At 51.0% G+C, this 24,042-nt stretch overlaps 1 protein-coding gene across 2 annotated transcripts in view; it reads left to right on the top strand.

Annotated features, from left to right (window-relative positions):
• Positions 1-24,042, top strand: part of WWP2 (WW domain containing E3 ubiquitin protein ligase 2) — a 122,272-nt gene that overhangs the window by 94,920 nt on the left and 3,310 nt on the right. For both annotated transcript variants that reach the window (XM_058675112.1, XM_058675113.1), the window contains exons 9-20: positions 2,491-2,580; positions 8,587-8,761; positions 14,981-15,035; positions 17,873-17,954; positions 18,496-18,624; positions 18,940-19,015; positions 19,252-19,323; positions 19,475-19,563; positions 21,307-21,466; positions 22,757-22,890; positions 23,161-23,301; positions 23,883-24,003. In XM_058675112.1, coding sequence (XP_058531095.1) covers positions 2,491-2,580; positions 8,587-8,761; positions 14,981-15,035; positions 17,873-17,954; positions 18,496-18,624; positions 18,940-19,015; positions 19,252-19,323; positions 19,475-19,563; positions 21,307-21,466; positions 22,757-22,890; positions 23,161-23,301; positions 23,883-24,003 — 1,324 coding nt within the window. The remainder of the gene's footprint in view (positions 1-2,490; positions 2,581-8,586; positions 8,762-14,980; positions 15,036-17,872; positions 17,955-18,495; positions 18,625-18,939; positions 19,016-19,251; positions 19,324-19,474; positions 19,564-21,306; positions 21,467-22,756; positions 22,891-23,160; positions 23,302-23,882; positions 24,004-24,042) is intronic.

Here is a 24,042-nt window from a genome sequence, read left to right as displayed (position 1 = left end):
GTGGGAATACTGCCGAGCTGGCAACCAGTGTTTCGCCCACACAGTTGGAAATATTATCCTGTCCTCAAAGTCTTCAAATGAGACTATTAGCTGAGGTGACATAAAGCCAAAGTGTTTCCTTCATCTCAGATGAAAGATCCAAAGTGGAGACAGATGATAAAATGAAAGTTACAACAATGAGAAAAAACGTTTAGTGTTTTCTTTTTATAATCTCTAGTTGCAACAATAACAGGTATTTTATCTTTATAATAGGAGCAGGGCCCAGCACTGTGGCCTAGCAGCTAAAGCCCTCGCCTTGCATGTGCAGGGATCCCATATGGGCGCTGGTTCTATTCCTGGTGGCCCTGCTTCCCATCCAGCTCCCTGCTTGTGGCCTGGGAAAGCAGTCGAGGACAGCTCAAAGCCTTAGGACCCTGAACCTGTTTCGGAGACCTGGAAGAGGCTCCTGGCTCCTGGCTCTTGGCTTCAGCTCAACTCAGCTCTGGCCATTGTGGCTGCTTGGAGAGTGAATCAGCCAATGGAAGGTCTTCCTTTCTGTCTCCCCTCCTCTCTGTATATCTGAGTTTGCAATAAAAATAAATAAAACTTTAAAAAAGAAAGAAAGAAAATCATGACGCTACAACAAATAATGAAATTTTCCCTTGAGAAGAGCTGGGGTTTGCTGTGGACACAGACGTGGAAGAGCTGCAGCACCTGAGCAGTGCTGTGAGGTGGCGTGGGATGGGGGGGTGGGAGGGGATGCTATCTGAAGTCTGCCAGGAGCTGTTGTACCAGGTGTGCCCAGGATGCATGAAATACGTGGCACACCAGGCCAGCTCCTGCCTGTACAGGTCTATGTCCAGGCTTAGTTGGGGGAGGTTTGCTGGGTTCACCTTGTGTTTCTCACAATAAACCCTGGATATGCAGACATGAACCTCTCCTTATATTCATGTTGTATCAATCCTGTTGAGACCAGTGTATGTCTTACCAACAAGTGTTATGGCAGAACCCACTCTGCTGGCTGCCTGGAGAAGGCTGCCTTGCTATGCAGTACCCAAAGTAGAAATAAGAGCATTTCTGTCTTTTCTGAAGTAGTTTGTCTCAGAAATCACATTGTGCATCCCAGATGGATAGGTTGCTATGTTCTGGATAGCAGAGCTGTCACCGGATGCTGTGTGAATGATGGGTGTAGGGGTGGGGAAGCCTTGGCTCCTGGGTTCTGTCTGAGTCACCTTCTCCCTGTCAGCAGCACAGGTGAGTCACCCATGCCCCCCGACCTATGGTGACCTCTGCACAGCCTCACAGGCAGAACAGTCAGTAACAGTTACTGTGTTTCTTGATTCACCCAACCCTCTCATTAAGGACCACTTGTAAACATTAATCTTTTTTTTTTTAAAAAAGATTTATTCAGTTTATTACAAAGTCAGATATACAGAGAGGAGGAGAGACAGAGAGGAAGATCTTCCATCCAATGATTCACTCCCCAAGTGAGCCGCAACGGCCAGTGCGCGCCGATCCGAAGCCGGGAACCAGGAACCTCTTCCAGGTCTCCCACACGGTGCAGGGTCCCAATGCATTGGGCCGTCCTCAACTGCTTTTCCAGGCCATATGGGATCCCGGGGCATTCAAGGCAAGGACTTTAGCCGCTAGGCCACGCCGCCAGGCCCATTAATCTTATTTTTAGAAGTGAATGTAGGCCCGTCGTGATAGCATAATGGCTAAAGTCCTTGCCTTCAATGTTCCGGGATCCCGTATAGGCACCGGTTCTAATCCCGGCAGCCCCACTTCCCATCCAGCTCCCTGCTTATGGCCTGGGAAAGCAGTCGAGGATGGCCCAAAGCCTCGGGACCCTGCACCCGTGTGGGAGACTCGGAAGAGGCTCCTGGCTTCAGATCGGCTCAGCTCCAGCCCTTGCAGCCGCTTGGGGAGTGAACCATTGGAGGGAAGATCTTCCTCTCTGCCTCTCCTCCTCTCTGTATATCTGACTTTCCAATAAAAATAAGTAAATCTTTAAAAAAAAACCAAGTGAATGTAATCACGGATGTATGTGATGCCAGAATAATCAGAGTCACATACATTGTGATGCTTAACAGGTTGCACAGGCTACAAATGTCGGAGGGCCCAGAGATAAACTTTCTGAAGAGTTTTTGCAACCCAGAAATTGCACACAATTTTGTCATAAGTGAATTTGGGGAGGAAAAGGTCCTCAGCTTCTGTCCCATTCCTGACTGGATCTTTGCTTCTGAAGCAGTTGAGGAGTGATGACATGGAGAAATCTGTAGACCACATGTTGTGTCAGTCATTTATGGGAGTGCAGAGTGCTCTGTGGTATGTTATCCTTGTGCATTGATTGTGTGGAGCCCTGGGTTTCCTGGCCACGGGGCGGCTCTTGCAGGTCATCTTTGCTATTTCTTGCACAGCGGCTGCCCTCACTGAGAAGCGCTTCCTCCCTCATAGGAGCTGATGCCTTTCAACTGTGCATCTCACGCTTCCTTTGGCTTTGCTTTTCAGATGGGAGCAACGAGAGCTGCCCAATGGGCGTGTCTATTATGTTGACCACAATACCAAGACTACCACCTGGGAGCGGCCTCTTCCTCCAGGGTAAGGCATAAACTGAGCAACCTCGGCTCAGAAGCTGCTGTGCCTGTCTTCATTTTCCCATTCACCCTCTCTGGGTTCACCCCATCCCCCATTTCTCCCCATTGTCTTCCCTTTTCTTTCTCCCCTCTCCCTACATGCATTGTATTTGCCATGATCAATGACCATGGGCTTTATTAAGGGTTGCTTACAGTAGCATAGTTGTTGAATTGTAGAGGGAGGAGACCAGACACCCTGAGTCATGTGTGCAGGCATCCCCTGATGGGACTGAGTGACCGACTCCTTCCTTCAGGAGTAGCAGAGAGCAGTCATACTTATCCTGGATCACTTGGTTGCTTGTCCCATCCATCCCCTTAATGCCACACTCCTGTCTGGAGAAATACTATTGTTTTTAGAGGATTTCTGGGGAACACAGGGTATGTGAAGGCCAGGATAGGAAGAATGTTGATGGATTTCACAGTATCCTGTGCCAGGTTGCTCCCCTAGGCAGAGTGCAGCTCAGACAGATGTGCTTAGTGACAACTCAGCTGAGGACTCCAAGACAGGAGGCTGGCAGAGACTTCCCAGGGAGGGGAGACCATCTAAGTCCACGGAGAAGGGGTTTGAGTTCCAGTCTGCCAGAGGCAGAAGGATATTGCCTCTTGTGTCTAGTAGTGAGAGAGCTTTCGAATGGGAATGTATTCCAGGCATGGCAAAGAATCCTGCCCCAAGAAAGCTCCCATGGTGGGCTCTTAGATAAAATGTGAGCCCTTCCCCCTCCTAAGTTTGCAGAGGGAAAGTGTGTCAGAGGCAGGAGTGGGGAGGCCCCAGGCTTGGCTTGGTTTAGCTGTCAGGTATGTGCCAGGCAAACCCCATCTCACCTCCTGGCCCGGCGAGTTTCCACAGATGGGCCGCTGTGAGCTTGAGTTTTCCAGTAGAATGCCAGCCTTTTCCTCTCTCTCCTCTCCCTTCTGGGAAGGAGACTCACAGTCTGTCATCATCAGGGCACACTCTGTTTTCTGTTTTTTGCTTGAAATCAAAACGAAGTTCCCAGAGTTACACACCAACTGTGGTTTAATAAAATTTTAGAAAGTTAGACATTTTATTACAGAAATTTTCGTATCTTAATGGAAAATTTTAAATGTGCACTAAGTATAGAGAATAGTTGAGGAAACCTCTACATACTCCACCCTTAGCTTCAGTAGTGACCAGGTCCTAACTAATTTTGTTCTGTCTGAATCAAGGGTCACTGTACAGGCCTGTGGACAAAATCTGACCCTCCACCTGCATTTCCAAATAAAATCTTACTGGACCAGAGCCACCCTCCCTTGTTTACAGTCTGTAACTGCTTTTGTGCTTCAGTAGCAAAACTAATAATTGCAACAGGCCTGAAATACCTTTATTTCATGGCCCGTTACAGAAAAAAATTCCCCAGTTCCTGTTCTTTGACTCTCCCTCCTTACTCCAACCCTGTTCTCAATTATTTTGCAGTGAATTTTAACAATCATATTTTTTATCTGCATTTTAGTACGTGTTTCTGAAAAAGAAAAATCTTTTTGAAAATGAAGCTACAGTGTCATTCACAGTATTTTTTACATATCATGAAACCACCCAGTCGACATTCAAATTCCTCAAAATGTGTCACAAATTAAAACTAGGCTGTTTCAGTAAATGCCGCCGACTTCCTTGAGCTTTGTGCATGTGTGATGTGCGCGTTTGAACACGGTGTTGACCTCTCAGTGAGTGACTGCTGCTGACCCTCAGCCTGCCTGGTCTGGGAGGTACTTGACCTGGTGAGCACCTAGGTAGGATACAGATAGGAATATTCAGTGGTATCTTACTTTATTATTATTAATTTTACTTTAAAAGGAAATTTACCATTTATTTATTTAAAGGTAGATAGAATATTCTGTCCACTGGTTCTCTCCACAAGTAATGACAACCACCAGGACTGAGCCAGGCCACGGCCAGGAGCCACTCGGTGCAGGAGCCCAAGCATGTGGACTGATTTTCACTGCTTTCCCAGGCACATCAGCAGGGAGCTGGGGTGAGAGTAGAGCAGCCAGAACTTGAACTGGTGCTCAAATGGGCTGCTGGCATCACAGGCCATGCATGCCTTCATCAGATTCACCACAACGCCAGCCCTTCAGTGGTGTCTTGAGAGGATGGGTGGGGATGTACTCTTTTTTTTTTTTTAATTATTTATTATTTAACTTCATTAATTACATTGTATTATGTGACACAGTTACATAGATACTTGGGTTCTCCCCACCCCTCCCCAAACCCTCCCACCATGGTGGATTCCTCCACCTTGTTGCGTAACCACAGCTCAAGTTTAGTTGAGATTCCCCCATTGCAAGCGTATACCAAACATAGAGTCCAGCATCTTATTGTCCAGTCAAGTTCAACGGCTTCTTAGGGGGATGTACTCTTAAGGTTTGAGGAGGACACCACATTGTGTTTTCTTATTTCCAGAATAGTTATACTGTTGTCCTGGGGGTTGTTTGGCTCTTTACTCACTGTGGATTAGTTCTTCCTGAGTTTCAGGCCAAGCACTCTATGCCTCTTCTGCTGCAGTTGTCAGGAACCCAGGGAGAACAGAATGAGTGTGTAGGCTCTCGTCCCTAATTAGTGGGCCTAGTCATGTCCCATGGATGTAATGGCCATGGTGAGAGCAGCAGCGCCCCTGTGTCAGCAGGCCTGTTGGGTGGTCTGTGAGGAACAGTCGTCTGAGGCAGGAGCAGAGGATAGCGGGCCTGGTAGCTAAGGCTGAGTGCAGTCATCCGCTCATTAGTCATTCAGGTGATCCTGGCATAGGAGGTAACCGTGAGGAGGGTCACTGTAGAGTGAGCAGCTTGGGGGAAGCTTCACAAAGGTAATGGTTCAGCCCTAGCAGGAAAGGCTGGGCCTTAGTAAGGACAGGAATCATGGGCTCTTCAGCAGCACAGCGGAGGAGGAACAGCAGATGAGAGACGCTGTTCACAGTTCAGCTGCTGACAGAGAAATGATGGAACTGGGGGTGCTCGCGAAGCTGGGGGGCTTGTCACATGAGATAAGAATCCAAAGGCAATGAGCATGAGTAGGGAACAGACCCCCAGCACTCGCGGTCACACAGTGTAACCCGTGGTAGGATCCCCTTGCACTGTATCAGCCCTGTCTTCTTCAGTCAGAATCTTGTTGTTTCTTTACTTCTCCTATCCTGTTTATAATCGTAGAGTAGAAAATTTTAAAGAGATACCAAATTTGAAAAGATGATACAACAAATCCCTTGCAACTCTCCTTCAAGTGTAGTAGTCACTAACAATGTATTTCACCTGCCTTCCTACTTGTTGGTAAGGGCTGCTGATTTTTAAAGCAAATCCTGTACAGCATGTTGTTTGACCCATAAATCCATCACAGGTATCTTTAATAGATAAACAAAATGAACACAAAGCCAGGGGCAGGCAGTGTGTGGTCTGAGTCCCCCTCCACTTTCTGCTGCAGCCTACAGCTAGTCATGCCCTGAGGTGTGCACTCCTGACTTCCATCTGGCCTAGCCCTGGCTAGGGTGAACCAGTGGATGGGAAATGGTTCTTTCCCTCACTCTTCTGTTTCTCTCTGTCATTCAAATACGTAAAAACTTGAAAGTAGCAATACTGTTGTCCCACCCAGTATAACATTTCCTGAGTCATACTGCACTCAGCCAGGGTCCTCACTTGTCTTAAACAAATGTATTTTTGCACATGATTTGCTTAAGTTAGATTTAAGCTCAAGTTTAACACATTACTTTTAGTTGATATGCAGGGACTTTGAAAAAGTTCACGGGAAATTTTATTACGAAAAAGCTATACATAGATTTCAAGATTCTTTTATATCAAAATTTGTCTTTTAATTCCATGACCTTTTTGAAGTACCTGTGTATATCTATTAAATTTCTCTTACATTTATTTTCTTATATTTTTTTGGAGGGGGGAGCATTTGTTTGTTGAAATACCTGGACATTGTCTTGTAGAATTTCTCGTATTCTGGTTGCTGCTGATTGTGACCTTGTGGTGTGATATCACGTGGTCCTCTAACCATTTTCTTTCCTGTAAACTGGTAGATCAAGTTCTTTTTTTTTTTTTTAGAGATTTATTTATTTTATCTGATATGCAGATTTTACAAAGAGAAGGAAGGTGGGGGAGAGAACTTCCATGTGTTGGTTCACAATGGCCTGAGCTTAATTGACTTGAAGCCAGGAGCTTCATCTGTGTCTCCCTCCATGAGTACAGGATCCCAAGGACCTGAGCCATCCTCTGCTGTTTTCCCAGGAAGGGAGCTGAATGGCAGGTGAAGCAGCCAGGACTAGAACTGGCACCCACCTAGGCTGCTATCCTCTGCAGATGGCGGATTAGCCTGTGGACCTATTGTGCTGGCCTCAGCAAATCGAGCTTTCAAACGTTGAAATGTAGTTTATGCACATAAAGGTGCACACATCTCAGGTGTAATTTGCTGTTTTTTTTTTTAAGATTTATTTTATTTATTTGAAATGGAGGGAGGGAAGAGGAGCAAAGAGAAAAGCAGAGGGTAGGAGAGGAGATCTTTCACCTGCTAGCTCACTCTTCAAACTGCCGGAATAGCTGAGGCCAGGCCAGGGCAAGGCCAGTATGCTGAAACAATTCTGCTTTCCCACATGGATGACAGAACCCAAGTACTTGGGCCATCTTCCACCACTTTCCTAGGCATGTTAGCATGGAGCTGGATCAGAAGCAGGTCAGCTGGGACTTGGCCTGGCACTTTGGTGTGGGACACTGGTGTTGGAAGTGGCCGCTGAATGTGCTATACCACAACAATAGCCCTTGTCTGCTGAGTTTTGACAATATGTATCAAGATTAGAAAGTTTCCATCACCCTAGAAAGCTCTGTGTCTTCTCTGTGTGTGGTGTTGGCCAGTCAGAAATATGGATTCTTTTCTTCTATTGACTGCCCTGTCTTGCCCATGAATGTTAGGACCAGCTTTGGAAAGTTGGCATTTTGGAGAGTCCTTCCATTGTCTGAACCATGTCCTGTTCTTAAGGCCATGCAGTGTGTTTTTCTTGGCACTTCATATCTGGATAGTTCAAGTTGCAAGGAGCAAAAATTGTTACCCAACTTAAATAGTGAAGGGAATTATTGACTCATGTAAGTGAAGGTTCTAGATATGAATCCTGATTCCAAGTAAAGCTGGATCTAGTGACTTAACAGTACTACTTCCCAAGGGACTGGTTTTCCTTTTTTTTTTTTTTTTAATTGTAAAGGCGGATGTACAGAGAGGAGGAGACACAGAGAGGAAGGTCTTTCGTCTGTTGATTCACTCTCCAAGTGAGTGCAACAGCTAGAGCTGAGCCAGTCCGAAGCCAGGAGCCAGGAGCTCTTCCAGGTCTCCCACACAGGTGTAGGGTCCCAAGGCTTTGGGCCATCCTCGACTGCTTCCCCAGGCCATAAGCAGGGAGCTGGATGGGAAGCTGGGTTGCCGGGATTAGAACCGGTACCTATACGGGATCCCTGCACATGCGAGGCGAGGACTTTAACCACTACTCTATTGCGCTGGGCCCTGGTTTTCCTTTTACTCTTCTGCTCTGCTGTCCGCTGGGTCCAAGACTGCCTTCAGGACTGTGTCTTCTTCAGGGTGTGCATTTCCCAGAACTCCTTGCTGAAGTTCTGAGACTCATTCTAATTGACCCAGTGTAGGTCACATAGCTGTTTCTGGATTAGTGAGGCTTCCCGATCTAGCATTGGGACCAGAATCAGCCTCCCTAGAACCACTTGAATCCCACAAATGGAAATCAGGAGCTAATATCAAGGAAGGCTTGGTTATTACAGAGACAACCACACATCTGCCATATTCATGGAAACCCCAGAAGCTTCTATGATTGAAGCCTATGGGGCTGAGCCTCCTGGCACAGCCGAGACTGGCCAAACACTACCTTTTCACCTCTCCTGGTCCCTCATTGCTAGCTATCCTGAAATTTTGCTAAAATTGGGGCAGGGGCAGGAGTGGTTGCTGTACTAATTCTGAGCTTTGTGTTTCCAGCTGGGAAAAACGCACAGATCCGCGAGGCAGGTTTTACTATGTGGATCACAACACACGGACCACCACGTGGCAGCGGCCCACAGCTGAGTATGTGCGCAGCTATGAGCAGTGGCAGTCACAGCGGAGTCAGCTCCAAGGGGCCATGCAGCACTTCAGCCAAAGATTCCTCTACCAGGTGAGGGCCAGGGCCCGCTGGGAAGGAGGCCACATGCGGAATGGGCATCAGTGCCCCGACCCCGGAGATTTCACTCATCCCAGTGAGATTCCTCCAAGGTGCAGAGCCCAGTGACTGCATGTGCAGCCTCTCTGTGTGAGAAATCAGTGTGTCTGTGACTGATCACACCTTCTGTCTTCCAACACTGGTGCTTTGTTCTTTATGATTATTTTATTATCATTATTAAGGGATTTATTTATTTGTTTGAAAGAGTTACAGGGAGAAGGAGACACACACACACCACCACCACCACCACTACTCACCCCATTCTGGTCCGCTAGCTCACTCCTCAGGTGGTCACAGTTCCAAAGCCAGGAGCTTCATCTGGGGCTCCCACTTCCACTCACAGGCCATCTTTAACTGCTTTTCTCAAGTCATTAGCAGAGAGCTGGATTGGAAACAGAGCAGCTGGGACATGTTGGTGCCAGCATCACAGGTTGCAATGCCACAGCTGGCCCTGTCCACTTGCGTCCATATTCCCTGACTTGAAGCCTGAAGGTCGGATTGGTGTCTCTCCTCCCTCACGTTTCCGTTTGAGTACAGTTGCCCACATCCTTCTCTTGCCACTGCTGCTACTGTTTTTCTTTAGCTCCATTTTTTTAATCTGACATGTTTTCAAAGTTGAAAGACCTCTAAAGCTGTATCTAGATCAGGAGTTGACAGATGTTAGCAGCCTCTTCATGCTCAGAAAAGCTTTAACTCTGATTGAATAGTGTTCATTCTCACTGTGGGCTCTTCGCTCGTGCGTAGCAGCATCTGTTGTCAGCTGTGGTCACTTTAATGTCTTGCTTAGCCAGCTCTTCTTTCTCTGGGTGGTGACTGCTCAGTGAGGGAGTGAAGGAGAACCCCGAATTCCTCAAAAAAGATGAACAGGAAATGTGTTTGTCATGTGATCTTGCCTGATGTAACATTGCATGTGTTCTCATGCCAGGCCTCAGAGCCCACAGCCTTTTCCCACGTGCCTGGCATACTGTTCTACATGTTTCAATACTGAGTAGATGCTGGTAATTTTCTGCATTGTGAGGATTGCTCCTCTCTGGCTGGATCTCAAAGGCTGTGTGTCTGCTGCCTGCCTGCCTGCGGTCATGGCTGCAGACCTGGGAGTGTCTGAGGCATCTTACTTCTTTGATCTGTCTGTTTTTGGGCTTAGAGACAAGGATGCACTTTAGGATTTCCCATAATGTTGTCTCCCTGATTATCCAACTTCTCTACCTTTAAAAAAATAAATAAAAGGTAAAGTTCAGGGGTGCTCCCATGTCCCATATCAAGTGCCAGTTCAAGTCCTACTTGTTCTGTGTCTGGCCCAGCTCCCTGCTAATGCTTCTGAGAGGTGGCCGATGATGGCTTTGGTCCCTGCCACCCACATGAGAAACCATCTCCTGGCTTCTACCTGGCTCAGCCCTTGCCACTCTGGGCATTTGGTGAATGGACCAACATATGTAAGATCTGTCCTCTTTGTCTCCTCTTTGTTGCTCCACCTTTCAGGTAAATAGTTAAAAAAAAATTGTTTTAATCTACTCAAGGCAAGCTTTTGTCTTTTCTGCTATATAACAGGTAGATTCTGTAGATTTTTACCCAAGGTGCTTGTTGTGACAGAAGGGAAGGTTGACAGATTCTGCCTCCCACCTGTGCTTTGTCCTTTTGAAGCACTCCCCCTCACTGACCTCTCTCCCGTTCGCATCCTTGTTCTAGGCTTACAGAGGTGGAAACTGAGCCCTGACAGCGTTTTCCTTTTGAGTTCTCTAAGGGGCTTTTGCATGGAGGTGATGGTTACCTTTCCTCTGCCAAACAAGACTCACATTGAGCTACAGGGAGGACTCTTTTTTTTTTTTTTTTTTGGTCCTTCTTCAATGTTGCTCTGTTGATTCCACCACCCCCCCCCTTTGGGTTTGGTTTCCCTCTGTTTGCTGTGGTGCCATGTCCTGGTTACATGTAAGAAGGGTTGCTTTCATGGAGCTATTCTGGGGTTTGGCTTTGGCCCAGAGTTTGATTCAGAAGACTTAGGAGCCCATACCCTACTAGCAGTTCCCTCCTCCTCCTCCTGCTGGACTCAACTGAGACCTTGTTCTCTGCACTGCAGAGAACATGAAATCCTGTGCGGGGAGGAAAGTGAGGGAATCCCAGTTGCCAGCCTCCTGCCACCCCACCCTGCTGGTGGCCACCACACACCTTTTCCAGTTTCTTTAAGTTGTTCTGTTTGTCCCTGATCTGTGTTCGACTCCCAGCTCCCTGACGTACCTCAGTTGCTTGGGATCACAGGGCGGGCTTTGGGCTCCTGGTTTCACCCTTGCAGTTTGCCCTTGCACTGTTTTGTGTTCCTGCTGCGGTACACCGAGGGCGCTGCACTGCCAACACAGGGCCTGTCTCACAATCTGCATATCTTGTGACGCCTTCTCTGCTTTGTTCCTCCCCTAGCCAAGGAGGTAGCCAGGGCCTGAGTTACTGAAACCCACTGAACGCCACATTGCCTGACCCTGGGACAGACACTCGCTTGCTGTTCTGCTGAGGGCCCCTGGGTCTGAATCCTCAAGTACCTGGGTTTTGTTGAATGCCTCGGTGTGTCCTGGGCCAAGTGGTGCCCGCCTTCCACACTGCAGCCTCTATACCCTTCCCAGAACCTTTGGTGCCCTCGGCTGTAATTGCCAGACATTCTTTATTTCTGACTTTGTGCCTTAAAATACTGCTGGAATATTGTGCTTAGTCCCCAAGGGACTTGAACTCATGTGAGCATGCTCTGGCTGCTGGCCTGCGGCCCTACCCACCCACCCTGGGTCTCCCTGCCGATGGACCTTTACCAGGGAAGTGATTGAGCTGCACTCCTTTCTGCTCCTGGTGATCAAGGATACACCTTGTCTCCTTGTTACCTGTTTTTCTGGGAGTCTCCCCGTCCGCCATCTGGGGCCTTTGTGATTGGGTTCTCTGCAGGCCCTAGGACGTTTGATTTAGGGAAAGGGTGGCAGAAGAGGAAGTTGGTGTGCTCATTTGAGATGCAGGGTTTGGAGCATTTAGTTTTCTAGCCGTGAAATATAGTTTTTGGTTGTTCTTATTTTTCAATGTAAGGATAAAAATAGCCAAATGCTTCACTTTAGGAAGTAGATCATTACAAGCGTCAGCATCCATTGTTTCTGTTTGTGTGCTTCATATATCTCTCTGATCATCAGTCTTTGGTTTCTTTCCCTTTTTTCTTCTCTTACAGTTTGTGGAGGGCAAGGGTGGGGGTGGGCAGAGTTCTGATAGAAGGAGAATTGGAGAATTCCAAGGAAAACTTTTAAAATTTGTTTTAATGAAAGAGAGCCAGGACTGGTGTTGTGGCATGTGGGATAAACTAGTGTCTACCATGTCAGTTCGAATCGAGGCTGCTTCAGTTCTGATCTAATTCCCTCTAATGTGCATGGGAAACCAGCAGAAGATGGCTGAAGTCCTTGGGTCCTTATCAGATACACAGGAGACCTGGATGGAGCTCTGGGCTCCTGGCTTCAGGTTGGTCTGATCCAGCCCTGGCAATTATGGCCAACTGGAGAGAAAACGGAAGAGCCATCTCTCCTTGTCTCTTGTGTAACTCAGCCTTTGAGATAAATAAAACAACTATTTAAAAAAAGAAAAGGTAACCAATTTTGTGTGTAGTTGGAGATGTTAAAAAAAGTCAATATTTTTTTTAAAAACAACTTATCAATATTATTTTTTGATCCTAGTTCTGTGCTGGCCGTGGAGGCTACCAGGAAAGCCCTCTCAGTCTGTTTGTGGAGTTTAACAGAGATGGCTTTTTAAACCCGCTGACGTCCGCCGCGGCCCCTGGGTGCATTACAGGTTATCTGTTCCAGAAAGAAAAGAAAAACAGTAAGAAGCATCTGAAGCAGCAGATTAGTCTGAACCAGATGTTTCTCTCAATTGCTTTTTTTTTTTTAAACATTTATTATTATTGGAAAGCCGGATATACAGAGAGGAGGAGAGACAGAGAGGAAGATCTTCCATCCGATGTTTCACTCCCCAAGTGAGCCGCAACGGGTCGGTGCGCACCAATCCGATGCCGGGAACCAGGAACCTCTTCCGGGTCTCCCACGTAGGTGCAGTGTCCCAATGCATTGGGCTGTCCTCGACTGCTTTCCCAGGCCACAAGCAGGGAGCTGGATGGGAAGTAGAGCTGCTTGGATTAGAACCGGTGCCCATATGCGATCCCGGGGCTTTCAAGGCGAGGACTTTAGCCGCTAGGCCACTGTGCCGGGCCCTCTCAATTTCTTAAAATAGTCTTGCCAGAGCTGGCATTGTTATACTGCAGGTTAAAGTACTATTTATAGCACCGTATCAGAGTACCTGTTCAGTCCTGGCTGCTTCGCTTCCCATCCAGCTCCCTGCTGATGGGTCTAGGAAAGCCATAGATGATAACCCAATGACTTGGCCACCGCAAATCCTGATGGGATTCCAGGCCCTTGGCTTCAGCCTGTCTGTAGCCATTTGGCGAGTTAACCAGGAGATGAAAAATCTATTGTTTCTTTCTGTTTCCTTTGCTCTCTATTTGTCTGTTGCTCTGCCTTTCAAATAGATAAATTAACTAGATCTTTAAGAAAAAAAGCTTGCCCGCAGTTCTCTTTTGCAAGGTCATTGCCACAGCTCAGCCCTTACCAACTGCATTCTCTTTGGCTTCATTATCTGAAATACATGTTTCCATGTCCCTTCATTTATTTCTGAGGCCAATGTTTTTGTAGCTACTGTTGATGTAGATTAGCTATCAAAATTGGAGGAACCTTTCTACACATACAGACAAGTGGACTGATTGCTCGGGGCTTCCCCTTTGCCAGGAATGATCAGATAAGCCTGCTTGGGAGCGGAGAGCGCATCCTTGAGATGAGTGGTAGCATACCCTAAATTGAGGCCCTCTTCTGCCCACCTTGGTGCCGCTTCGTTCTGTGTGGGCAGGAGGCACTGAACTGAAAGGGGACTCTGTCCCCTGAAGGGACCTGGAATTCAAGACGTAACTGTCTTTGTTGGACCTGGAGTGGAAGAGGAGCTTGTGTTGCCACCTTGGAAAGAAAGTTTCTCTGTCCTTTCAGCCGGGGGTGGCGGGAGGCTGTGCAAGGGGGCGTCCTTTGCAGTCGGGCTCCACCAATGTTTGCTCAAGCCCAGACTGAGCTCCATTCATGCTCCTGCCTGTGTGTGGCTTCGGCACCCCCAGCCGGGGCCGGCCTGGCAGCTTCAAGTCTGCATTTAGAACCTGATCCCCTAATATAATGATTAAATTTTAGTAAGTGAAATAAAAATGCTTTGGGGAGGGAGGAAAAAAAAACTCACTCTGAAGGAATGAAGGAGCGGGAACAATGCTTGTTTGACTGAATCGGGAGCAGTTTCTGACAGCACCCCTTCTCTGCAGGATATGAGAGCTGCTGGCCCACTGCAGCCTATCCCCAGGGACCCGTGGCACAACTAAGCTGCGGGGAGATTCTAATGTAAACACTGACCCTGGAGTCTTGGAGCCTGTCCCCCCCCTACTCCTTGCTCCTTGCCACCCGGCCCCCAGCCCCACCTCCCCAGACAGGCAAACACAGAACACTGAACGGCTTCAGGTTTAGGGTGCGGGGAGGGGGGCAGAATAAAGGTGCTTTGTGCTGGGGAAGGAAAACAGGCCTGGGGGAGGTGAGGGGCTTGGGGTATGAATGTGCCCTCAGTCTGGGTGGGTGCTGCACAGGAGGGAGGGAGGGAGGAGGACGGCCCCCGCCAGGAAGCTCTGGGCGTGGGCAGGGCTTGTGGGAATGATTTCATTGGAAAGGCCTGTGATATTTTCCCCCTCCCGTGTGTGGTTCTTGGAGAAAGTTGGAGGTGGTGGTGATTTCAGTCGCCTTGGCCGCCACGAGCTGGAGCTGAGCAGAGGCCCTCAACTGCTGGCTGGGCGGCCGTGTCCTCGAACCCCGCTCCTGTGCCGGGCCGGCTCCTGCCTCGGCTGCCCTGGCCTGCCTTCCTGCGCAGCCCTCTTCCTCCTCCTCGCCACACTCTTCTCCAGACATGTTTTGGCCCTTTGTGCACAGAATTCCTTTTTGGTTTTTCTACCTTTTTTTTTTTAACAAGACTTTGGGGAGGAGCAGATGCCACCTACGGTCCCTCTGCGCCCTCTGCAACGCATCATTGGTGTTTTTATTTGTAAGCAGTGGCTTTTTTTAACCTCTGTGTTCTGCTGTTTCTTGTGTCTAGTCTTCAGGCACTTCGATTGACCATGATCCCCTGGGCCCCCTCCCTCCCGGCTGGGGTAAGTACCGAACGAACGTAATGGCCGCTGCTCCGACCTCTTTTCCCATGCGGCTTCCTTTCCCACCTGTGCCCCTCATTTTCCTGTTTGGCTCTCTGCAGCCCACTCTCTGGGAAGCCTAGCCAGGACAGTAGCCCAAGATGGACCACTGGAGGTTAGGAACAAAATTTGAGCTCCTCCAAGGCCACCGTGGTGTTCCCCTGCCACAGCTGAAGGAGGGCAGGCGTCCCTGAGCTGCTGTGGGACTGCACGTTTGGGCCTTGAGTCCCAATGTGTCTACTCAGGAGTCCAGTCTGTCATTAAGAATTTCGACTGTGATTCCAGAATGGGTTTGTGGGTCTGGAACCGTGCAGTTGTCAGGAGCCGGCCTAGTCACCTTTGTTGGCAGCTGAGCTGTTGGAAGATGGCAGCACGTTTTGTGTGGTGGCAGCCACCTTTGTACTTGTGGCCCGGCAGTGAAGAGGCTGTGGAGAGGCAGAGGCGTGAGCAAAGCATGGGTGGCAGTGCCCTTGAAGGGCATCACTGGGAGTAGGGACGGCAGGCCAGGCCCCCCTTGCTGTTGCTGGTCGCCTCTTGTTTATCTCCAGTCCGGGGCCACCTGCCCGCAAGTGTTAAGGAAAGGATACGCGTGACTTGGTCTTTACGGCTGCCCTGCACTCGGGGGTCACCAGGGATGGTGAGAGGCAGCACATCCTGCAGCTGTCTAAGCGGGGCAAGATGTCGTTGCTATCGTTCAGTCCTGCAAGAGTCCCCGGGGACCACTGAGGGCAGTTTTCCCAGGACATGGCACATGCTGGGTTTAATTGATTGATTGGGCCAGCAGAAGACAGTAAATGTTGGCTTGGCAGTGTTCACAGATGGTGTTAACCTGGTGGGAGAACCTCTCAGCAGCAGAGGAGGAGGAGTGTGTGCTGGGAAGCTGCCTGCAGCTTGGCGGGCACCCGCCTGGGTAAGCAGGCGGTCTCGGAACAGAACCCCCTGCTCCCTGCTGGGAAGGTGAGAGGTTGTTGGGCTCCCACAGACCTGCAAGGCATCAGGTGGCGAACTGCCACTCCTGCACTCAGGAACCTTCTGGGTCTTCTAGAAGTGAGGCTTCCACATGCATATGGAATTTTGGCCTTCCTGGCTCCCTGGACGCATCGGAGTCCACAGATACCTCAGAGAACAGTCAAATCTGAGAGCAGGTACTTTGAGATCCTTTACCTGTGCTGGAGGTGGGTACGTCAGGGTAAACAAGAATCCACGGTCCCACTTGGCAGCCAGTGATCTAGACCTGGGAGGCCTGGAGTTTGTTTCTGGTTTTACAGAAGCAGGCATTGTAGCCTGGTTAAGTGAGTTTATTCCAGTCCAGTGCTGCTGAACGTTGGCCACCAAGTAAAAGCTGTGGTAGAGCCTGCAAAACAATTCCCAAGTGCTCAGGGGGAAGATATTCGAGGTAGGAATAGGAGAGCTATGGTCTGAGTCTGCTGTTTGCAAGCAGTCGGAAAAGACCCACAAGCCTGTAATAGTGCACAGCTGAGAAACAGAACTTCCTTGGCAACGCCAGGGAGCCTTCCTCTGTGTTGCTTTCCCAGGACTGTGGCAGAGGCCGCCTCCCCAGGGATGGTAAGAATGAGCTGGAAGGGCAGCGGAGCCAAATGAACAGCACTGATGATGAGTGCATTCCTCCTGCACTCAGATCCTGGGTCCTGCTCTGCGGCTCTAGGTGCACCCACGGCTGTCCCGAGTGCTACTGTGGAAGCTGGGCTGCCTCAGGTTGAGACCCATGTGGGACTCCTCTGCAGCCCTCTCTACCTACTTCTGGGAGTGAGGTTGAGCTCAGTGCTCTCCTGAGATCCTGTCAGCTCCTGGAAGCAGCTCAGTGGGTTGTGAGAAGCCTCCTGGTAGTCTTAGTGCCAGAAATACAGCCCAGGCTACAGAGAGCAGCCCACGCACACAGCAGCCCTGGGGTGTGCTGTTCAGAGCAGTGGCTCCTGGGTGGGCACGGACCCTCTTGGGGAGCTTCCCGCTGCAGGTCTGTCTTCATCTGCGCCTCTAGTCACTCCCTGCTCTTCTTTACCTTTGCTTTTGTTATTTTTATTTCACTTACTTATTTTTCCAGTTTCATTAGGGTCTAATTGACAAATAATGTTTGTCTTTGGAAAATTCTCATCCAGTAACAGACAACAGGTAAGGCAGAGATGGAGAGACCAGTCTGTGGCTTGATACTGTGAGCTTCATGGCCTAAATCTTCAGCGGGCACAGCTGGTGCCCCCCTCCTGCCCCTTTCAGTTTTAGGGTTCCTTAGCTTCTGGAGCTGGGAGTCTGATGTCCTGGCCTGCATTTGATTGTACAGGAGGGAAGAGCTGTCTGCATCACTTGTTTGCAGGGCAGAAACAGCTTTGAAGCCTAGGGCTTTGTGGGAAAAGTGATGACCTTTGGGTTTGGGGCCTTGACCTCTCATTTTTTTCTTCAAATTGCCTGGTAGGGATGCATTACCTCCTTGTGCTAGCCTTGGAGTGAGGCAGGGCCTAGGCCTGAGGGGGTCCCTGCTACCACAGCTGGATGCAGTTATGCCTACGTTGAGCCGCTGCCCTGTTCTGTATTGCCATATCACCCCCTCCCTCTGACAAGAAAAGCAACCCAGCAGCACATAATCGCCCACCCTGCACTGTGTCCCTTCCCCAACCTCCAGCAGGGAAAGGCTGTCGTGTGGCCAGGTCCACTTCTCTGCCTGACTGGTGACGGGGGCAGGAATACAGGTGCCGCACCCGGGAAGTGGGAGCTGAGGGAATGACGTTGGCTTAAGTTACTTGAATCTGACTGTTCTCTCTTTTTTCTTTGTTCCCCCATGGCAGAGAAAAGACAGGACAATGGTCGGGTGTATTACGTGAACCATAACACACGCACGACCCAGTGGGAGGACCCTCGGACCCAGGGGTAAGGGCCTGGAAGTAAGGGGGACAGGCCAGGCCTGTGTGCAGCTCCACCACTTGCCAAGTGGCCTTGTCTGCATTTGTCCTCCAGGGCTGGGAACCTTTGGCTATACATGTGCCCTGATAGTCTCACCAGATAGTGTCAGTCTAACAGGAACTCACAAGTCATCCATTAAGGATACCTCCCTGCTGGCAGGTGTTGCTGGTCTGTGTGCTGCTGAGAATGGGAGGGAATGCCTTTCCAATACCCCCGAGATACAGGGCTTGGGCACTCATCAGGATCACCATGGCTGCTCAGGCCAGTCGTCCACCTTGGGCTAGATTTTTAGCCTTGTGATATCAAATGACCTTTTCATGCCCGTGAGTTGGCTCCCTGTGACTCAGGTGTTGCCAGGTGCATATCCTCAGGCTTTCCCTTCCCCTTCCACCAAAGGCTGCGCAGCACTGGGTGAAAGCAGAGACAAAGCAACATGGGAACCCCTGCCTCCTGTATGTTGGGCCCCTTAGGAGGGGTCAGTCTGTCACCCTTTCCCACCTGTTTCTAGCATGATCCAGGAGCCAGCATTGCCTCCAGGGTGGGAGATGAAGTACACCAGTGAGGGCGTGCGGTACTTCGTGGACCACAACACCCGCACCACCACCTTTAAGGATCCTCGCCCTGGGTTTGAATCCGGGTAAGGATATCACGAGGCTCTGGCCGCACTGGTTTGTCCTGGGAGGCCGAATGGGAGGGGGACCCCTGGACACTCTGCTGCCTACTGCCCTCTAGTGGCCATGTGTAGGAAGGATTCTGTCAGCTATTGAAGTCACACATGTGTTTCTGAAAAAGCAGGAGGCCCGGTCATTGTTAGTGACAGTCATTTCTCTCGTATGCCCGGCTCCTCCTGCCTGTAAGTTAACATAGTGTCAGCTTTCCTTAGGGCGGATGAAGACAGGTCGCCCTGTTCTTGAGAGCTCACCTGGCTTCTGGAACATCTTTCCTTTCCCAGGACGAAGCAAGGCTCCCCCGGTGCCTATGACCGCAGTTTCCGATGGAAGTATCACCAGTTCCGTTTCCTCTGCCATGTGAGTTCTGCACCTGGGACTCCCAGGGCAGCTGGGGCATTCCCTTCCCGGTGTGGACACAGGCATGCATGTGGCCTGACTGGGGCCAACACACGTCCCTCAGCCCCAGCTGACTGTCCCCAGGGTCCAGCTTCCTCTCTGGGCCCCCGTGCTCTCGCTGCAGCCTGGGATACACACACCAGACACATCGTCGTCCCCCTGGAAGGCCTGTTTGCAGTGTTCTCTTTTCTTCCTAGTCAAATGCCCTGCCCAGCCATGTGAAGATCAACGTTTCCAGGCAGACCCTTTTTGAGGATTCTTTCCAACAGGTTAGACAGTATCCACTGTACCCAGGTTATAACTGTGAGCCTTGGTGACTGTGTCTGCTGGGGGAGTGGGGAGGAGGTCTTAGGTCCCTCCAACCCCCTGTTACTTTGGAAGGGCAAGTGACAGGCTGGCCATGATGTTCTTTCTTCCCAGATCATGAACATGAAACCCTACGACCTGCGCCGCCGGCTCTACATCATCATGCGTGGCGAGGAGGGGCTGGACTACGGAGGCATCGCCAGGTGAGCTCAGGCGTCCCCAGAGGCTGTGCCAGCCCCCCCTCCCCAGACTCCAGGGTCCCTGGCCTCCCGCTGACTCGGATTCATTCCCAGAGTTTCTCATGCATCATTCAGAGTGGGTGTGGGGATGACTGAGTTCCTGGTCCTTCCCTGAGGGCATTCCACATGGGCACTGGGTGCAGCAGAGTCCTGGGGTCCCCACTAGGACAGGCTTTAGCACTTTGGTCATTGGGTCCTGGGCAGGCTGGGGCCTCCCAGGGGATGGCTTAGGGAAGCAGCTCTTTTTAGGAGCCAACACATCCTTACTTCTGTTCTCCACCTGCCAGCCTGGCAGGGTCAGTGGGCAGTGGCCAAATATCAGGGCTGCGTAACTATCCACTGCCCTGACTGTGAGCTTGCCTTCCTCTTGGGGCAGCTGGGGCAGGTGGTATCCATTACCTTGCCACAGATCTGGTGTGTGAGCTGTGTCACACTCTCAAGACCTTGGCTGTTCCTCAGTGGCATGTCCTGCAGGTAGAAACAGTAACAATAAAAACGACCAATGCATCCCCACTCAAGGGCCCCAGTGTGGCTTGTCCTCAGTCTGCGCACTGCAGAGTGAACAGGCTCGCTGGGAGCAGGCCACCTCGGACAGCGAGGCAGACGGAAGGAGCGTCTCAGAGGGGCAGTGACCTCAGCTCGCTGGCCTCTGGCGGTGTGGGGGTGTCTTCTCGCTTGGTGTTGGGTTCCCTGGCCTGGTCCCCTGCTTGCTGCTGGTGTTGCCCTGGGCATGGGGCCCCCGCCCCGTAGACGGATGGCTCTCTTTCCTGTGGTGACCTCTTTCCAGGCTCTGCTTGGTGAGCTTCTGGTGTGGCTCCTGCCTGTGTGTGTCTCTCTCTGTGTCCTGCCAGTGGTTTTACCCTATGGTAGGTTACGTCATGCTGTTCTACCACAGGGTAGAACCACGGACAGGATACTAGGGCACCCTCTGCGCTGAAGAACTCTTCATCTGCCCAGCCACATCAGCCCAGCAGCCAGGGACTGGCCCCCTTGGGACATCTGCTGGCTTAGGCCAAGCCACACAGGACTTGGAATTCTGTACTTAGAATGCAAATTAGACACTAAGGTGTGGGTGTCTGATCACATGAATACCTGCAGCCTATGGGGGCGGGGGAGATGTGAGGTGAATGGAGGACAGCGTGCAAGGACGATGAGATATCCATGGTGTGGCTGCTGGGGTCTATAGTCTGGGGGCAGCAGGGTTTGTAGGGTCTGTGTGGTCAGGGCTTGAGAACATGTTCCTGTCTAGTCATGTCCTGCTGCCTGCTTGGGGAGGGAGGGCAACAGGGTTGGTGCTCTGCATGTGGTACTTTTGCAGGGAGGTTGTTGTAATGAATGTGGCAGTCTGTGAGACTTCAGCCTAGCACCCTTGTGCAGCGCATAGCCCACACATCTGTGCCTGGCAGCCCAGGGTGTAAGAAGCCCCTGGTCATTAAAAGCTCTCAGTATTGGGATGTAAAGTCTTGGAATGCACTACCTAGAAGCCGCCAAGCCCACTGGCAGGTTTTCCTGAGTTGTCATCCTCAAGTGCACATCGTCCCGGCTCACCTCGGTCCACACCATCCACCTTTTGTGTGGTTGTTTATGCTTGTTAGCCTGGCAACGATGACGTGTCTCCACCCTACCCGAGAGGTGACAGCAGTCGCAGCTCCTGTGCAGGTATATAAGGAAGGATGTGTTATTCTTGTTTCCTTTCTTCCCTCTCAGAGAGTGGTTTTTCCTCCTGTCGCATGAGGTGCTCAACCCAATGTACTGTCTGTTTGAATATGCCGGGAAGAACAACTACTGCCTACAGATCAACCCTGCCTCCTCCATCAACCCTGACCACCTCACCTACTTCCGCTTCATCGGCAGGTTCATTGCTATGGTAAGCAGGGTGCCCTGGTCCCAAGAGCTTCCTCTCTGCTTCTCCTTCCTGATGCTGGTGAAGCTTCTCAGGGGCACTGGGAATCCAAAAAGGTCAGCCCCCAAGGAGGTCGGCCCATGTGCACCAGGTAAAATGAGGCACACACAGCAGGCCCTGTGCTGCTGCCTCTTCTCTGGGCACTAACACCTGCGTCAGAAGCCTCCTATTATAAAGGTGCAGACAGCTGGGGGAGTGCTGGAGACACCCATCTGTCTCAGTGCCCCCCCACAGATAGCAGAGGGCTTCCCACACTGACTCGTGGAGGAATTGAATTTCACTGAATGTGAAGGTTCGCCTACTGCATGCTGTGGGGCTGAGGAGAGACAGCATTGCTGCCCCCTCCGTAATGAGCCGTGGGAGCAGCACTGGGGAAAGTCCAGCCAAGGTGCTCATGCCTTCTGGACGGGGATTTGCAGTCAGCACCAGCTAGGAACATAACTTAGCAGACCAGCTGGTACAAGGAGCAGAAGGATCCCTGAGAGGGTGGGCGAAAGTGTGGGCGGGACCCCGACTCTGTAGAAACGGGTGCCGTGTGAACATGGAGTGGGCTTATGTCCGTTCCCAGGCAATGTGGAAATCCCAAAGGGAAGCAGGAGAGCCCGCAGAAGCCTCAAGCCTGCCGCCTTGTGGGTTGTTGGGGAGTGTCAGTGCCAGCTGCCTTGTGGGTCATTTAAGGTGTCTTTGTATTTCTCTTTGCTTTATCTCCTCCCTTCCTGAGTGTCTCGTCCCACTTTGTGCCCTCAGAAGGACTTGAGGGCCCCCGGAGTCTGTGACTAGCTAGAGCCCTTCCCTTCGTCTGCAAATTGTTGGCCAAGGTGCTGGGCTGCGGAAGTGGGCACGAATTTCCCGGCTATAAAGATGACCTGGCCTGGCCTGGCAGCTGGCTGGACAGACTGGCAAAACCCTAGACTATTACTCACCGCTGGCTGCCAGCTCTCACCGTCCACAGTGTCTGCATTATTTTTGGCCACCTCTGCCACCCGACTCTGAGTGCCCATGAGTCAGGGCTGCCCCCTGGAGCTCTTCTGAACAAGTCTTCTCTGTGCTCAGAGGCAAGCTCCTATTAAATGGGTAGCCAGGCAGGTAGGCTGGGCAGCTGGGGGCCAGAGGAAGGTTTGCCAATGGTCTACCCAGCTCAACCCTGTAGTCTGCAGAAGGGGTGAAAGCCGGGAGGGGGCTTTGATGTGGAGCATTTGAGAGCCTTGGCACTGGCTGGAATGGGCTAAACCCCTTTGCTTCCTCCCCCGCCAGGCTCTATACCATGGCAAGTTCATCGACACAGGCTTCACCTTGCCTTTCTACAAGCGGATGCTCAACAAGAGACCCACCCTGAAAGACCTGGAGTCCATCGACCCTGAGTTCTACAACTCCATTGTGTGGATCAAGTGAGTCCCCTTCCTATCCCTGCCCTGGAGGATGCAGGATGTGCCCGTGGCCTCACTGCCATCTGCCACAGCCACCCAGGCTCTTCTGACCTTACCAGTGCTTGTGGAGATGAGCAGCCTGTGGGTCCCCAGCAGGGCAGTTCTGGGGCTGACTGTGAGTGATTGGTGTCCCATGGTACTAGTGACAGAGCAGGGTCAAGGGAAGACCTTCCTGAGACTCACCTTGTCTTTCTGTCTGCCTGTCTCTCTCCCTTCCCTCTGTGCCCCTAGAGAGAACAACCTGGAAGAGTGTGGCCTGGAGCTGTACTTTATCCAGGACATGGAGATACTGGGCAAGGTGACAACACACGAGCTAAAGGCCGGTGGCGAGAGCATCCGTGTTACTGAGGAGAACAAGGAGGAATATATCATGTGAGTCCTGTGTAGGGTGGTCAGCTCTGGTCCCTGGAGGGGGCTGCAGCAAGGCAAGTGAGACCCAGTGGCAAACAGTTTTTCCCACTCTTACATCGGCCACGCTGCACGTGGAAGGAAAGAACCCCCATTTACATCTGCCCTAAGGCTGGCTGAGGTCCAGTGTGGTGTCTGGAGTTGGAGTGGGTGCCATAGGCTGCCCTCTTTTTGGTTGAAGGGGGAAGGGAGCTGCAAGGAGGTGCTGGTCTTTTTCAAGCCACAAGATTTCTGTGCCCACCAGTGAGCATCCCCTGTAAGGTGGACTCTGTGGTACCTTCCCAAGCATGTACTGCAGGCCTCATGAGTGTCTTTGGATGTCCACTGCCCCACGTCTCGGGCTCAGGCAGCAACGGGGTGGCAGAAGCAGAGGGGAGGTGCTAGGGGTTCAAGCACTTGGTTGTCTGCCACACAGACAACCCCGTTGTTGTCTGGGAGGTGTTCAGGCTGCCCTTGGTGCTGGGGTGCCAGGATTTGAGCACACTGGATTTGCCAGTGTCGTGTCATGGCCCACCTGAACAGAGATCTCGGGTCTTTGCCTCTAGGCTGCTGACTGACTGGCGTTTCACCCGTGGTGTGGAAGAGCAGACCAAAGCCTTCCTGGACGGCTTCAACGAGGTAGCCCCACTCGAGTGGCTGCGCTACTTTGATGAGAAAGAGTTGGAGGTGAGTGCTGGTGGTCACTGCCCTGTGCCCTGTTTCCTG

This window comes from Ochotona princeps, chromosome 16 (assembly GCF_030435755.1).
Source record: "Ochotona princeps isolate mOchPri1 chromosome 16, mOchPri1.hap1, whole genome shotgun sequence".
Classification (NCBI taxonomy): domain Eukaryota; kingdom Metazoa; phylum Chordata; class Mammalia; order Lagomorpha; family Ochotonidae; genus Ochotona; species Ochotona princeps.
Note: the sequence above shows the minus strand (reverse complement) of the source record. Positions and strands in the feature narration are given on the sequence as shown.